This window comes from Lutjanus erythropterus, chromosome 10 (genome assembly GCF_056507025.1).
Source record: "Lutjanus erythropterus isolate fLutEry1 chromosome 10, fLutEry1.hap2, whole genome shotgun sequence".
Taxonomy (NCBI): domain Eukaryota; kingdom Metazoa; phylum Chordata; class Actinopteri; order Lutjaniformes; family Lutjanidae; genus Lutjanus; species Lutjanus erythropterus.
In genome coordinates, this window is record NC_139326.1 from 16220691 (window position 1) to 16237272 (window position 16582).

At 39.5% G+C, this 16582-nt stretch overlaps 1 protein-coding gene across 1 annotated transcript in view; it reads right to left on the minus strand.

Annotated features, from left to right (window-relative positions):
- col27a1b (collagen, type XXVII, alpha 1b) overlaps positions 1-16582 on the minus strand; it is an 87511-nt gene that overhangs the window by 40973 nt on the left and 29956 nt on the right. The window contains exons 8-12 of the mRNA XM_084729048.1: positions 12645-12689; positions 8109-8162; positions 6779-6823; positions 4685-4738; positions 2838-2882 (exon numbers count right to left, since the gene is read on the minus strand). Coding sequence (XP_084585174.1) covers positions 2838-2882; positions 4685-4738; positions 6779-6823; positions 8109-8162; positions 12645-12689 — 243 coding nt within the window. The remainder of the gene's footprint in view (positions 1-2837; positions 2883-4684; positions 4739-6778; positions 6824-8108; positions 8163-12644; positions 12690-16582) is intronic.

Consider the following 16582-nt stretch of genomic DNA (forward strand, 5'->3'; position numbering starts at 1 on the left):
TGTGGCAGACTGCTGATTAGGCAAATGTGGATAAAAGTAATAAGACATAATTGGTGCAACATGAGGCCTACAGGATATGTGGAAAAATGTGCCTTTTTCCAAAATTGTCAATAACTGACTCAGTTTGATCCGAAACACATGTAAGCCTTTGTTCTCATATTGACAACAACTTTCATGGAGTTTGGAGAGATCCGACTCTCTAGAGGTCCTACCAATCTGCTAAGTGCAAAATACTGGGTTGAGTAAGAGTTTTTTTTACTAGCCCAACATGGAATTTTACTTGCCCCATGGCAAGTGGGTGAGCTCCATAATCTAATCTGAATACTTCTGGATTACTTTAAAATCAAACATTGTAATTCCTGCTCATTATACAAAAAATGGACACAGCCACAAAAATATGATTTCAACAAATATTCTGTCTTCTCTTAAACGATCAAAAATATTTTTAATGCAAATAAAAAGCATTTTGCAAATTCATCATCTACATTTGGTCAATTCAGATTACCCTTACAAAAACAGTACTGGTAGAAAATACAGCTGTGTGTGTTTTATATTTTTAATATTGTGTGCATTCTGCAAAATGTGGGATGATGTTTCTTTTGTGTAAGTTTTTGTATTTGTTTTAATCAAGGGCCACATGGAGGGCTTTGCTCTTGTCATGCAAGAGCAGAGCTTACTGAAAATGCATTTTCAATGTAAATAAAAAGGAAAAATTCCATTATTCATTCATAAATAATTTGTAAATTATTTAAGTCACCATTAACAAAACTAATAACCTGAAAGGAGTAACAGACATGCTTTACATGAGTTAAAAGAGCAGTGTTTATCATGAAAAAAAATTAAATTGACAGATTTTAAAGTTCATATGAAGTCAAAATCAATGTTTAAGATGTAAAAAGTTGTTTTGAAGATATTCTCTGCTATCTGCTAGAGATTTTCTTTCCATCCTGTGCTAAGAGGCGTTACTACATTTGTATCCAATGAAACGTTTTCTCGCTTATGTGGCAGCGGCACATGGAAGGAGAGTACATCCATTCAACAGACTGGACTACAGCGTTTCTGGGGGGAGGGCTTCACTGTACAAAAGCACAACTTTATAACTTTTTTCCCTGATTTGGGTGAAACTGGATCACATTTCATGGAGGAAACAATTTTCTGTTTTTTCCTCTGATGTCCTACGTCCGCTCAGCTTCAACTCTCAGTGGTTTAATTACAGAGTTTCCTGATGGACAGCTTGCTTAATTTACTTGCTGCTAAAGTAGCTAACCAATAACTTATCTGCTGTTAGCGCCCAAAAGAACTGGTCTTAGCAGCCAATCAGTGAAAACGGTACAGAGGTCGTTCTCTGAGTTTCGTGATGGAAAGATAGCTTTACTTGTTGCTAAAGTAAGATAACAAAGATAACAAAACACTAGATGCCATTAGCTCAGTTAGCTGGCCCCTGGGTGCTGGGAAACCATGTTGATACTGTAGTCTGTTTCCTGTCGTCAAACTGGCCTCCATTGGTCTCAGAGGCAGTCTGGCCATGTTCACTGAGATCTCTCTCAGAGCTAATAGGACCGCTCTGTGTGGCGACTGTAAACGCCAATCGATGACTGCAATAAGCCCCCCATTAGTTGCCTGTTTTACAGGAAACACGTAAGCCACGGACACTTTAAAAACATAATAAAAAAGTAATCTGTGACAATGTAACTAGAATCTATTTACATTTTTTTCAAATGTAACCTGGGCTGTTATAGTTACTTATTTTTAGTCATTTTATTAATTAATCCCAATTACATGTAATCGATTACAACCCAACCCTTGCAAAATATAACACTGACTATACAAACAAACTACTTTCCATCCGTGAGGAAACTACAGGGCGAGAGGAGCTGTCAAAACACCATAAAATTCACAGTCTCAAATTTTGCTATTTCTGTGACTCAAGCTAGGCTTTGGGACGTGTGAATTACAAGCATCTCTGTTGGATCAAACACGCCAACTCCTCCTCTTGTGTGTCTTTCCAGATTTTGTTAAAGAGCTTCACTGCTGACTCAGGACAGACAAAATCTTGTTTCGTAAAGTGTCTGACCTCACTTTTCACCACAGAGGAAGAGAAATGGCTTGTTCATGACTTGGCTATTATGAGCATATTTTCCAGCCTCAGTCTGTGTCGCTGACCGTTACTGCAGACTAGCACTGTACAACCAGACTAGGCCTGGGAAAATATCAGATTTACACAAGTGGTTATGTGCAGTTTGAGTATTTTCCATGTACGAGTGGAAGGATGGGAAATTTACTTCCAGGCGCCAATGACAGTAGACTTCCCTGATATGTGGGTAGAGACTACGGAGAGCCAAACCCACAACTGACACATCACATTATCATATCACCCTAATGCAAAACAAGCACTTTAATGGGCACACTGTGTAACCTACAATGTTTTCCTAATCAATTTCAGCCAGAGAAAATTAATCATAGAAGATTTATAGATGAGAAGTCACTGGCTTTAATATGAGGCCAGTCATCTACTTCTGTTTTTAAAAAGGGGAACAGACTGTTTCCAAGGCGTTCAGTTACACTATTTAGGGTACATATTTCTCCCCTTATGACATCCCCTATAGTAATCCCTGTGCCAGTGTGGAAGTTACCACGACTTTTCTTCGCAGATTTACGACTGAGACTAGGAGGGGCTTCACGCTGAACCTGAGCCTCGGTCAGAGTAATGGTCATTTAATGCACTTTAAAATAGCTCTGCACCTACAATAAAAGTCCATAGATCAAGACAACACCCTCACTTTCATGAGGCTGCATTAAAAATGTTCTCTGAGAAGTATGTTGAGAGAAAACTTTACCGGCCTACCCATCTTGCCCTTCTTCCCATGAACGCCAGGAATTCCCTGGAAACAGGAAAGAAAACAGAGATGAGAGACCGAGAAAGAGAGAGAGAGAGAAAGAGAGGGAGAGAGAGAGAGAGAGAGAGAGAGAGAGAGAGAGAGAAATGAATAAGGCGCTAAAGGAGAGATAAAAGTGCATAATATAAAAACAGTCTTCAGCAATACCAGCAGCTCTTACACAACAGAAAACCACTAGTTAGTCAAAAAAAAATATATTTGACTTTGGTAATAGCGGTTTCAAACAATCTCAAGGGTCTATCTAGTTGCTGTTCTGGAGCTTTCAATAATATCATATAATGATCTTCATCAGAAAATAATCTACTTTAAAACTTAAATGGATGAGAAGTCCTTAAAGTGCATTTACAAATGAAAATTTGAACATTTGCTAGCAAAGATCATGCAATATGATTGGAACAGATACACATACTGAACACAACTTGAGGTCAATCAAGTCAAAATACCTCACCAAGGTAATTTGTTATCATTATACAACACAGGGTGGCAGACAAAATGAGAGTTGTAGTACCTTTGTGCAAGACACACATACAACAGATACACAATTAATATTATATTACATTATATTATTAATTATAGTTAGATTAATTTTAGGACATGTTAGAACATTCCAGACTCAGCTTGTCAGGTTCAGGTTCTACATCAGCCTCAGCTGTACTTAAGCTAAGCTGCATGCTATGGTCGCATGCTAAGTTGCTGACGAATACAAACTGCACTTTCAGATCGGTCTCTATTTTGGTGAATAAAGACACCGTCATCAATCTCTGTTGTGTTATCAAATTAATTGTTATCTGTGTGTTTTAGGATTAATCATGTGACTATCATGTGACCAGAGCATGGTGTCTCCATATGTACAACTGCGTCTAAAGAAGCATTAGCTCAAAACGTCACGTGTGGACATGCCAATAAACTGCAGTGACGAGAGCTACAGTGTGTTGGCTTTGATTCATGTTTTTATTTATAATTTGCCTGACAATCTTCTGAGCTATCTAATGCAACCAACAGAACCTACTCTCCATCCAGCATATCAAGAAACTGAGAAAAGATCTTTCTGACTCGACAGTCTGGATCTCCTCACTTGCTTGGCATGGTAGGAGAAACGTCAGGGAAAAGGACAATGCAGAAACACATGCATTATATACACATTTGCCAACAATCAGTATGAAACCTTAGCATGTTAGTCTTGTAGCATGCATTAACCTTAAATTCCAGCTGAGGCTGAGAGAATTCAGTCATTAGTTCTAGGACTATTGGTCATTAGTTTCAAGATTATCGTGTCATAGTGTAAATGTTAACTTGTCATTATTTGAGCTAGATGAAAAATTAAGACACTACCAAAGCAACTGGGATTCAGCCTCTAAGGATTCATGCTATAAATGCTTGTATCAAATTTCATGGACTGACTGATGCACTGAAGGACCATCAGTGCCATAGCACCACTTGGCAAGTGTGGCTAAAAATGTAAAACAGATTTCAAATTCCTAAGTGACTGTTTTGATCTACTGCCCTGGAGGTTCATGGGAATTTGAGTCCTGGCTGGGTTTAAGTAAATTTAAATCTGGCTCCCACATTTTAATCATATCCAAAACAGTAGAACGATCTGGGATGGAGGTCGTCTTTGCCCGCTGGCTTGATCCAATAGAGAATAAAGGGAGCCTGCTCTACTTTGGGCCTATAATAGTGATTTGGGGAAGCGTGCCTGCAGTGGTTCAGGAATGAAATCTATTTCTATTTCACTCTCATATAATGCAACCCAGTAGGCATTTACTCTCACAGCAACTAATACTCACTCTCTCGCCATCAGGACCAGGAAAGCCAAAAAGCCCAGGGAGTCCAATGTGACCCTAGAGAGACGAATAAAAGATGGAGAGGAGGAACAGATAAGGCAAAGACAGATGGAAAAGCAAATAAAGGGGGACAAGGGTGCACAATGAGACTGAGCAGAGAGGATGGACATTATAAAGAGGTGCCAACAACATCAACACATGTCTAAAAATCTCTCTTGCTGTGATGCTTTGATCTGTTACAGCACCGCAGGCCTTTTTGCTACAGTGGAGTGGTGCTGACGAGCCAGGCCTTGAGGCAAGTGTATATGCCCATGGACTGCATGGTGCTGGCTTCCACGATGTAGTCCAAGGGCACATACCCTCACATCAGGGATCTCTGAAGACCTCTCCGGCCAAACCTGCTCAGAGGAGGAGGGAAAACAGTAGCGAAAAAGGGCAAAAACTGAAACCGCAATGACATTTAATGAGAATCTAACATCTAAATGCATTATAGTTATGCTCGCCAGTAGAGCAGTATAGTTTTATGATATTTGGCTAACATTAACAAGAACAGCAAAATGATTTAAAGCGAGGCAGAGTTCATTGCTCCTACAGTAGTTTAAATATACTAACAACACCAGCTGTCATTATCATCACAAAGTTAACAAGGGTGGAAAAGTGGCGTTTATGACAGTGGCCTTTTTATGTACCCACACTGGTTAGGTAATTCATTTAGGAGACATTTCACGGGTTGTTTGAAAAAGTTAAAGTTCAAAAGTGTCACTCTACAGAGAAGAGTTGTGCTTCTCTACCCTGTGGCCTTTAGTGACAGCTGACTGAAGGTGCAACACAAGAACATGAAATACAAGTAAACAGAGAACGCCATTCTAAGGGGGGCTCTCAACATTTACTTTCAAAACACATTTTTACTAGCAGAAATCAAGCACATCGCCTTAAAGAGTTTTCATTTAAAGCAGATCATTCATCTTTCCCAACTCTATTAAAGACTGTGGAAAAGATCTTGGGATGGTTTTAGATGAAAATACCTTACTAAACATTTATGAATGAACACATTTTCCATTTACGAGTAACAAAATCAAGGAAACTAATTTAAAGTTTATCCATAAATTCTATTTCACTCCATGCAATTGCATAAAATTTCCAAAGATAATTCACCTACAGCAATTGTTGTAGATGAAAACTAAAGAAGGAACATTTATGCAAGTGTTTTGAAAATGTGATCTTTTAAAAAGTTTCTGGAATTCGATTTTTTCAATCATATTTCATGTATTAATAACTGTAACAGAATTGCAAAGAAATGCATAAATGAATCCCCTCCAACTTTTAAGCTGTTCCTGGACCAAAGTCCTTCCTAAGCCCCGCCCCTTTTTGTTCTTCAATGACAACTGAGTTAGCTTGGTAACTCAATCAACTTTCACTTTTCCTGTTTCTTGTACTTAGGCATACTATGTGCTAGGCTTGACTATGTTGAAAAGAAAGAAATGTTGAACATTAAAACATTAAAAGATATTGCTGGGGGACCTGTAAAAGTGAAATATTTTCACATCGTAAGATAGGTAATGCTACCAAAACACTAGCTAGCTTGCTAGTTAATCTAAATCATCCATTACTTAGCTAATAAGCAAGCGATATTGCTTAAGATGTGAGCCTATATATCACTTTTACAGGAAAACGAGAAAGCTGACCAAGGTACCAAGCTTGCTCAACTGTCATTGGAGCACAGAGCAAAAAGGGGCGGGACTTACTTTCTTACAATTAGAGAGACTAACCCTAGAAAAAATAACTGGGGACATATTGTTCAAGAACTATGGGTCCCATTATTTTCTTACTTTTCAAGAAATGATCAGTGATGGACTTTTGTTTTTAGTGCAGTCTTAAGTATTCTTTTTTTGATGTTCCTATTTGGTTGTGTGTTCGTTTTGTTTACTTGGGTGTACGGGGGTGAAGGGAAGGGAAGGGACAGGGAATATGAGGAAACTCTTATGCTTGTATGTTTACCTGTTGCTGCTGATTAAGGTACACTCTGGAAATAAAAAGGTGTTGAACCAACATTACATTTAATACAGCAAAGCTGTCATTTTTCAAACATCTACTTACCCTGATTCCTTTTGGCCCCATTTTCCCTACAGGCCCGGGTAAACCCTAAATATAACAGATGACAAAACATATTTCTGTGGTTACAAACCTTGACAGAGATTAATTTGTGTCGCTGTGGAAGTACTTAATTAGAAAAACAAAGAAATAAATGTTGTGATATATCTAACAAGATTAAAAAGTCTCACCACTTGATGATAAGCATCAACTTTTTGCATCCTTTTTAAAATTTGTAATTAGCCTCTTGGCTGGCGTTTGCTGTGTTAATACTTGAGCAGCATTCACATCAATGTCTCAGAGACGCTGCCAGCAAATCTATCGATGCAAAAAATCTCCCCGTGCAACTATAAAGATCAACTCTCAGCTCAGGAGAACTCCCCACAGCCAAGTGCAACGCCTTGACATAAACCGACAGCCCTGGTGATTCACAGCCCACAGATGGTAGGGGGTGCTAAAACCTAATCCATCACACAGCACTAAGTGTCCATAGGGATCAGAGTTCAGACACAGTAAGTGCGCCAGAACACAAAGGCAAACATCAAGACCCGCGCCTGAACTCCACGTTATCATAAACATTCAGGAAGTGCAAGCACGACTAGTTGTTCAGCTGTTTGTGGAGTTTAAATTAGCTTAAAGCAAAGAGGAAACAGATTGCAAATGTAGAGAAACCCTGATGCTCTCCAGCTTTGACTTTCTTAAGTTAAACACTATTCCTAGAAGTGGGGCGAGGAATGACGCTCGCCGTTTGGAAGGACGGAGTAAGCTTATTTGTACCCGGGGAGTTGTGGCATTAGTCACACTTTTATTACCTTTTCTTTCTTCAGCACGGCGCTTACTCTGGAAAACTTTTGACATTTTATTTCCTCACTAGACCAGGGGCGTGCGTTGCTGAAATTCCACCACAGGTGCTTTTCAACAGCTCGTAGCAGTCTGTCGCTCTTTCTGAGGCCTTTTTGCCCTTCATTCAGCTGCTACAAACTTTTTATTTGGATTTACCAAATTGGGTTTTTTGAGGCTGACGCTTAAGATGCCGATGGCTGAGATTTTTTGCCACCGTCCAATATCTTTACAGAAAACATATCAGCGTCTCCCCTACAATTCCCTTTTTATTCATCATTCTGACAGTAGGTAAAATTACTAGTTCAAATTTGATTTATTAAAGAGGCCAAAATACTTCAAAAGGTGAATTCACGATAGAGAATCCATTTATTGTGTTATCTTTATTTGTGAGTGTGTGTGTGTGTGTGTGTGTGTGTGTGTGTGTGTGTGTGTGTGTGTGTGTGTGTGTGTGTGGCCCTGCTCAACCAGCACCGCAACACTAGATTTACTGCACCTGCCTGCCAGGATAGCCTTTGGCCCCCGGGCTTCCATCATCTCCCCGCTCACCCTGTGGAGACAGAGACAGAAGAGAAATCAGCACAAGAAGAGGGAGGCAGACTGACAGGGGGAAGAAAAGGACTGAGGGAGGGATGGAGGGAGGGAGGGAGGGAGGGAGGGAAGCGCTGCACTCTTAGAAATAAAGGTGCTGACTAGAATCATAAAGACCCTTTGGCTTGTCCCAGTAGAAGAACCCTTTTTGGTTCCTGGTAGAGCCTTTTATAACCCTTTTAGAGTTCTACCTAGAACACAACATAAAGGGTTATACCTAGAACCATCTGTGAAGGGGTCCATCCAGAACCTGCTATGAGGGATTCTAAAGGAGAACCCTTCTATGGTACAACAGTTTAACTCAGAATCCTATCTGGGGGTTCTATCAGAACCTTTCCACTCTCTAAGGGTGCCAACCTGAACCCACTCAGAGGAGGGGTTCGACTAAGACATGGTTTTATCTAGAACCCACCACCAGGGGGTTCTGCCAAGAACCTTTTTGTTTTCCAAGGGTTTTATTGGGAGCCATCCCAGAGGGTTCTCCTGGAACCTTTTTTTATATTCCAAGGGTTTTATCGAGAACGCACCCAAAGTGTTCTACCCAGAACACCTTTACATTCCAAGGGTTTTACATAGAAACCACCCAAAGGGTTCTGACAAGAACCCTTTTATATTATGTCACAAAGAGCTCTTGAACTCTGTCCTCCAAAAATGGTTCTTTGTAAGACTAAGGGTTCCACTACAAAACACTTTTCATCCAAAGAACACTTGACAAGCCATTACTGCTAAAAACAGTTCTTCAGAAGCAAATGATTCTGGGTAGAACTTCAGCCCTTCAGGAACCCTTTTGGAACCTTTATTTCTAAAAGTGTAGGAAAAAAAGGTTTTGTTTATGCACACATGGTTTGAGTTGGGCTCTCACTGATTGCAATAATAGGAAGCTAAGAGAGATAATAAAAATTGAAAACAAGCACTTTATTTATGAGGTAATAAACACCAGTCAATTGGTCCTATAGAAGAATTTAAATCTCTTTGCTTTTCAATAAAGACCTTTTGTTTAGTCGAGTCAGTGCCGCCTCAAGAAAGAGGCGCCACTGCAGACATTGCCATTCGAACCGTTCAATTAATCCGACAGTAAGTGCTATTATGATGCGGTCGAGCCACATGTTGTTAAGACCTCTGTGAGCACAGTTTGGACTTAATGTTTATCCTCATCAACTGTACAGTATAATACATGAGTCATTCCTTCCTTGTGGTAAGACCAAACCGAATGCATCCCTCTGAGAGGAATGTTTAATTCTACATGTATGGGAAGAGTAAAACGGGATTAGTTAGTGAAGGCACGCAAGAAATTACAGGCTGCTGGTATACTAGCATACTGAAAGCTGACCGCATTCATTACACCCTGACGACATTTATGTTTCTGTGTTTTGAGTTTCCTTGGAAAACCAGATAATTAATGTGTTATTATGAGAGATCATAATGTTATGTAATATCAGAAAGGATGTCAGACATCTTGTAAATGACCACAAAGACACAGTTGTCATAGAAGCAGAAGTAAATGTTAGTAATGGAAGCAATGTTGCAATATAAGATATAATGTACTGCAGGAAGGTTATTATTGTACAATAAGCGCACAGGGGTTAAAAAAAAAAAAAATCAAAGGTAGACCCTGTTTTGGGGTAAGCAGGTACATGTTCTGTAAGCAGGTACATGTCCAGTACAAGGACTTAAAAGTACATATATGAGCACACAGGTGATGCTCCACACATCCCTGCTGACTACAGGCTGTGATAATGCAAATGTTTTGTACATGCAAACTACGCTGTTCCACTGATTGACAGTTGGTGGCAGTAGCATGCCAAGAAACATAGCAATGTACCAGTTAAAGCCAGAGAAGAAGACTGCCAAGTAAACTGTCGTAAACATGGGCTGAGTCCCAAAATCCCTTCCTGGTTTACTCATTTACTTCTCCTTATGTAACAGAAACTCAGTATTTTACGTTATAATGAGTAAATCGATATTTGGACATTTAATCATCACTGACAGTTGTAGAGTCATACATCTGTAATTTTTGCATACAAAATGCAAACGAATTGCATTGTGAGACTGTTAGAGAGAGTAGTGTACGTGCCATGGAAACTTTTATTGCACCACTGTAGAAATTTTTGAATGCAGGATATGTATGCTGTAAATATCATACATCTCTGTAAATACAGTGCATTACATTGTAAATAGAGAGTGAATTCAGACACAAGTTAAAAGAATAGTTCGGATTAGTTATTGTGGGGCTGTATGAGTTACTAATCCATGGTCAGTCTACTGCCTACAGGAGATGAGACATCAGACAGTTTTTTCCTGGTGGGAAAACATTGCAACAACAAAACAACCAAACTGCTGCCTCAATGTGTTAGCTTAGTTTGTTGGACAGTTTAGATTCACTAAAATCACACAATAATACAAACTAACCTACCGAGACAGCGCTAGATCAGCAGCTCCCATGTACTGAGAGGTAAAATTTCTGATTTCACCTATGGAGTCTGGTTTGGAGAGAATGATATTTGGTTTATATAAAGGCAGTTTCCCCATTAGAAAAGACCATCTGATAGCAAGGAAAAATGATGAAACTTTAATAAATATAGCAAACACTTAAACTGATATTGATTTTAGGTAGACCTAAGTGGTTAAAATACATTTTGTCCACAGCACTTTATTGCTTCGTTTCTGTGCTAGTACTCCTCTCTGCTTCCTCTAACTGGGGATATGTCGACTGCCAGTGTCTCATACAAAATTCCACAAAATAATCCAAACTATCCCTTTAAAATCAGGTTTCAGAAAAATAAAAAATAAGCTTTTTCAAATGATTTATAAGGAAGAAAATGCTTACAGCATGTTTGTCGCACACAATGCATTTTGTTGATGTTCTACGTTCTATAAACTCAACGTACTTATAACATGTAACTTCTGATTTGTGCTTTAAGCTATACATTTTAAGTTCCAGCAAATTAATTAGGATTGTGTTCAATAACCAAGAAGTAACGTCTTTCTGGCACAAGGTGTCGCCAGTTATCTTCACTGGATTAAACAAATCAAATCAACTTCATTTACAAAACTAACAAGCCCCAGAATGCATTAAAAGGGGCAATCGTAACAGTGCGTTCTGCATGTGAAACCATGTGCTACTGAAGTCATTTTCAACAGAAAACAAAGTGCATCTCCTCTCGAGAGCACCCGAGAAAAGAGAGGACACGGGAAAAGTTTTCTGGTTTTTTTGCGTTGTGACACAGCACATTCTTCTCTAAGATAGTACACAGGATTTTCGCTCAGGAAGAAGGAAGAGAAGAAGCAGGCGGAGGAGGAGGAATGACCTAGGGGTATCCAAACTATTTAGCCCACTTGTACCTCTGCCAACAAAATCTCTCCTTCTCTCTTCCCGCCAAGATTCCAGAACAACTCATGTCTAACGTCTCGTCTCTTGAGCTGTAATCCTCCACCACTCCCACACCTCTTTTTTAACGTCCCGACGTGTCTGTGTTAATATTTTCTCCCTGTCATTCCCTCCCTTTCTCCTGTTTTGTAACTATAAATGGAAAGACACGCTGGAGTCTAATGGGAACTGTCTCTGCAGACGCTTGGCTCTTCTTTTTCGATGAGTAAACATGCAGTGACATACAGCTAACACACACTGTGCAGCCATCAGACAGACAAACAGCATGCAGAGGATTTAGTCAGCATGATAACACTTCAAAGAGATGGAGGAGGGATTGTGTCAGAGGAACCAGAGAAATCATATTTTGGCTGTTTTTCAGATGCCACTCTTGCCGTTGTTGGATGCCTCAGGAGTGTTTTTTGATCCTACAATAAAATTCACACTCAGACACTGTTGATGTATCTCACCTCAGAGTTTACTCTGTGCATTTTCAAAGTTGCATAAATTGCACTGGGGCTTCAACTAATGATTAATCGTTAAATGTTAAGTCTGTAAAATGTCAGAAAATGGTGAAAAATGTGGGTCACTGTTCCCCAAAGCTAAAGGAGGCCTCCTCAAACGCCTTGTTTTGTCCACAACCCAAAGATAGTGAGCAACCGTCATAGAGGACTAAAGAAACCATTAAATATTCACATTTGAGAAGCTGAAATCAAATTTTCTCAAAATGATTAACTGGTTATGAAAATAGTTGGTGATTAATTTAATAGTTGGATAATTTACAACTAACCTTTGCAGCTCTATATTACATTCTACCACTTTCCCATTATACATAATGACCTAAAAAGGGGACAGAACAATTACAGACATTGCCATAACAGCTACCACTTTCTAATAACCATCAATACTAACTTGTATATTTATAATTCATTAGAGTTATGTTATTTTTCTGATAATAAATGAGAAAACTACTTATTAATTGTTAGTAATGCTATTTGTTATGTCTATTATGTTATGTCTGTGTAATAAAATAATCTGTTTATAAAGTGTATACTGCATCAAAACTGTACTCACAGGTTCACCTGGGAGACCAGAGGGACCAGGATGACCTTTTTGTCCCTGTTGATAGAGAAACAATAGGTTAGAGTTTTGCACACATGTCTAAGTGAAAAGACTATGGCATCGTATCATATTAAAATTCTCATCACCAAGCCACAGGGAAATGCAGTGTTCAATGATGTGCTTTAGAGAAAGAGATTATGTTGGTCTTGTGTAGAAAATATTAAGTCAATGGTCAGATTTAATCCAATTTTTGTTGTTAGAAAGTTCATCACCCCCTGTTCAAGAGCATCTCCATCAACACCGCAGGGGCTGAAATTATGTTGAACAATTTTCCAATTGCCTTAGAGAGGGCTTGACTTTGTTTCCTTATAAAATGTTCAATAAAATAACTTAATAAAGACCCTGAAGGTTTTGTTTAAAAGGGTTCACAGCAAAGACAAACTTAATAACTGTGAAACTAATGGACCACTTATCAGCAGCATTGGCTGGTTAACCCCGAATAAAACACTTCTTTACAATTTCTTCCCAAGAACAATGCCGTTTTTATTTATTGTTTCACACAGCTGCTTGGGCCATGAGTTTGTCTAATTATTGCCACCACTGCACTCTGATAGAACAATTAAGAACAATCTTGCATTCATTAAACCAGCAAACCAATTAGACAGGAACAAGTGAACCCCAAAAGGGTAATTAATGGTCACCTTAACGTCCTGTGGTCTCAAATGAGCACGCCAGCTGCTTACAAAATGTATTAATCTTTTCACAATCAAGGCCTGCAGCAGTGCAGATAGAGTCATGTGTAGTCATCTCTGAGGGAAAAGCGCATCTATTCCTTCAAGTGTGAAGTCATTAGCCACCAGCTGTGTTGTCCTGTCGGCAGCAGAACAAGTAAACCACAGGCGTCCGGAGGCTCATGTACAAAAAAAAAGAAGAAAAAAAAAAAAGATTGTATCACTGCAAACAAACAAGTCTCCATTTGGGACCCACACCAAGCACTCTCAAGCCTGCAGCCAGAGTGTATACACGAGGATTAAAGTCTCCTTCAGCAAACGTCCTGTGAGACATTTGGTCGTACTGATGTAAAGCAGGGCTCAACTGTAAAGCCTACTTCACCGAGTTTATACAGGCCGGTGTGACAGTGATGTGGAGGGGAATGTGACTAAATTTACGTTTTTTTATCAAGATTGTGTTAATTTTAATACTCTGACACTCCTGAAATTAACTCTAAGGTTGGGGAAGGCAATTTATTTTTGGTGTCATTTAAAGCTCCATAATAAACTTCCAGTATATTGTAATTCAAGTGGCCTGAGAGAAAAGTCGACTTCCCCTCCTCTTGGTTCTGTTTTCAGGGTTTAGAAAATGTAACCTGCAAGAGGAGACCTTGGCCAATCACAGGCCAGTAAGACAGCTGATTGCTGAGTTTCATTCCCAAAACGTCAGTATTTGATGACCTAGTAATGATACTCAACAATCACATATATTGTTCTCCAATCAGTACCCATAAGATTACATTTTTTTCATGTGAAAAAGTAATCAGGAGTATTTTTTTATATATATATACATGACAAGAGAATCTCTGAGAACATCATTCAGAATGCAGTGTGACTTTGCCATTTTAATAAAAACCTAGATTTTCTGCTTTAAATTTCCCATAAAGGAATAGTGACACATTTTGGAAAATACATTTGTCCACTTTCCCTCTAAGAGTTAGATGAGAAGTTGTCTCATGTCTGTCCAGTTCATATGACGGGGGACAGTTTTCTTAGCTTTGCACAAAGACTGGAAACAGAGAGAAAGTTTACGATGTGTAAAGTGAAGCATAAAAAAAACAAGTTGGAGTTGTGGGGTTTTCGGGGGCTTGTGTGTGGCACCATTTCTTGGCTGGGTCCGGTGGCTTTCTGTTTCCCATTTCCAGTCTTTATACCAAACTAACCAGCATACATGAAACATTTGCCAGATGTGCAAATAATGTTTGTATTGCACTGGTTAGTTCTGGACCAAATCTGTATGTCTGCACAATGTGCAATCTTGGAGGTAGATATGTAAATCAACGTGAGATTAGTAAAATATTTTTTATTTGTGATTAACAAATAAGAAATATTGCTTGTTAGCACCAAATGTCCAAAGGGGACATCCCAACATCACAAACAAACTAACAAATAGAGACTAGCGTCTCTTAGCAACTCCTGCAAGGTAAAATGACTGTTTTTGCCTATAGTTTAGCTGGTTTGGATAGAGCAGTGATTTACTTAGACACAGCATTGTCCCATCAGAAAAAGCTGTTTGATGGCAAGGTAAAGCAGTGAAAATACTCTAAATATAGTGTTCATTTGAACTGATATTCCAATTCAAATATATTCTTGTCCACAGCAGTATACTGCTTAGCTTCCATGCCTCTCCACACTAGGGGCATGCCAACCAGCTTCTACTGTAGGTCATACACCGAATATCGATAAGTACCTCATACAACCCTGCATAAAATCATCTGAACTCTCCTTTTAAAACATCAGGAGGAAACAGAATTTGAAAGAGATGAAACACACTCCTGAGTTGATCTTTTACAAATCGTGAGAGCTTGTTCCAGTCCAATAAAAAAAGAAGTCCTTACACAGAAATAAAATAAACACACTTTGAAAGGCAACGATTATTTAAGAATCTAATTTTCTGTCACATGAGCAGCTTTTGAACAAGTGAAGCCAGATGCCGGTCGACTGGCCACAGTCATTCAAAAAGACACTGTTACACTTGAGTTCTGTCAAACTCCTTACTGATGATTATTTGTCTATTTATCTACTAACAAGCAGCAATGTGCCTCGAGTTGGAAGTATCTAAAAGGATTTTTGGGAATATAGGAGTCTTCTGCTGGAGTCTAAGAACTGCAGCCATGAAAAAAGACAAAAGAATGTGTCTGGGCCTTCCAGCAAGCTGAGTACAGTAAAAACTAGCGAAAGGAAGTCAGTCCCTGATGTGTGTGCATGTGTATCGTATATGGACTCAAGAAAATTGGACAGCTTTCACAGCTCTGTAAATCCATTGTGTGACACAAAGATGGCAAGCGGATCACATTCTCCATTAGTTCTCCCTTTCTATGAAGAGCAAACAGTTTTAATTAGTGTAACTCACACCAGATCAGCCCTGCGGCCAACAGCAGCAGCAGCAGTGTCTCCCCTGCGTACAGAATAAGGAACAGACTTTCCTTGGCGGATAAAAAATGTGGTGTGCTTTCCATAGATTCTTATTTTTATTATAACACAAAACGTATTCCCACCTGGCAACCCTCGGACCTCTTTCTTGGACAAATCGGACTCAGCACGTAAAGGTATGAGAGTGTTTTTATACATAGCCGAGGAGCAGGAAGGAAAAATCTCGAGAGCTGCACAGCTAATAAAAAGTTGAATGCTATTCCAGCATGCCATGATCGGAGCTGGCTGTGTAACAGGCACACTAGTCCAGGCTAGGGCTGGTAATAGTCCTGACACACACACATACACAAGTCTCTTCTTAGTTTACAGTGCAGACCGCTGCCTGACTCTCAGGCAACCTCCCCATTACATCTTTACACATTTCCCACAGTGAGAAAGGCTTTCTTCTGGCAGCAAGCCAAGCACTGAGCACAAAACTCAGCGAAACGGGTCCATAAAGCAGCGGCAGGTCGTAGTTTTACCGGCTTGTCGGACGACAGTCGGGGAGAAAACAAACCCTGAGCCTCATCTGTGTCAGATGATGGAATTTCAGCGTAATTTGAACACAGAAGTGCCCTGTAAGGACTTTTGGCTGAGTATGATCAAAAAAAAATCTATGTGAGTTAAGAACAGCTGCAAGCAATGAGGTGTCTGGTGGCTTTCAGCAGAGCCGAGCTGATTGCCTTGTCTTTACTAGCTGGATACAAACTGCTTTGTAATACTTTGTTTGGCCGCCAACAGTCACTTGTGGGGATGCGAGTGTATTTG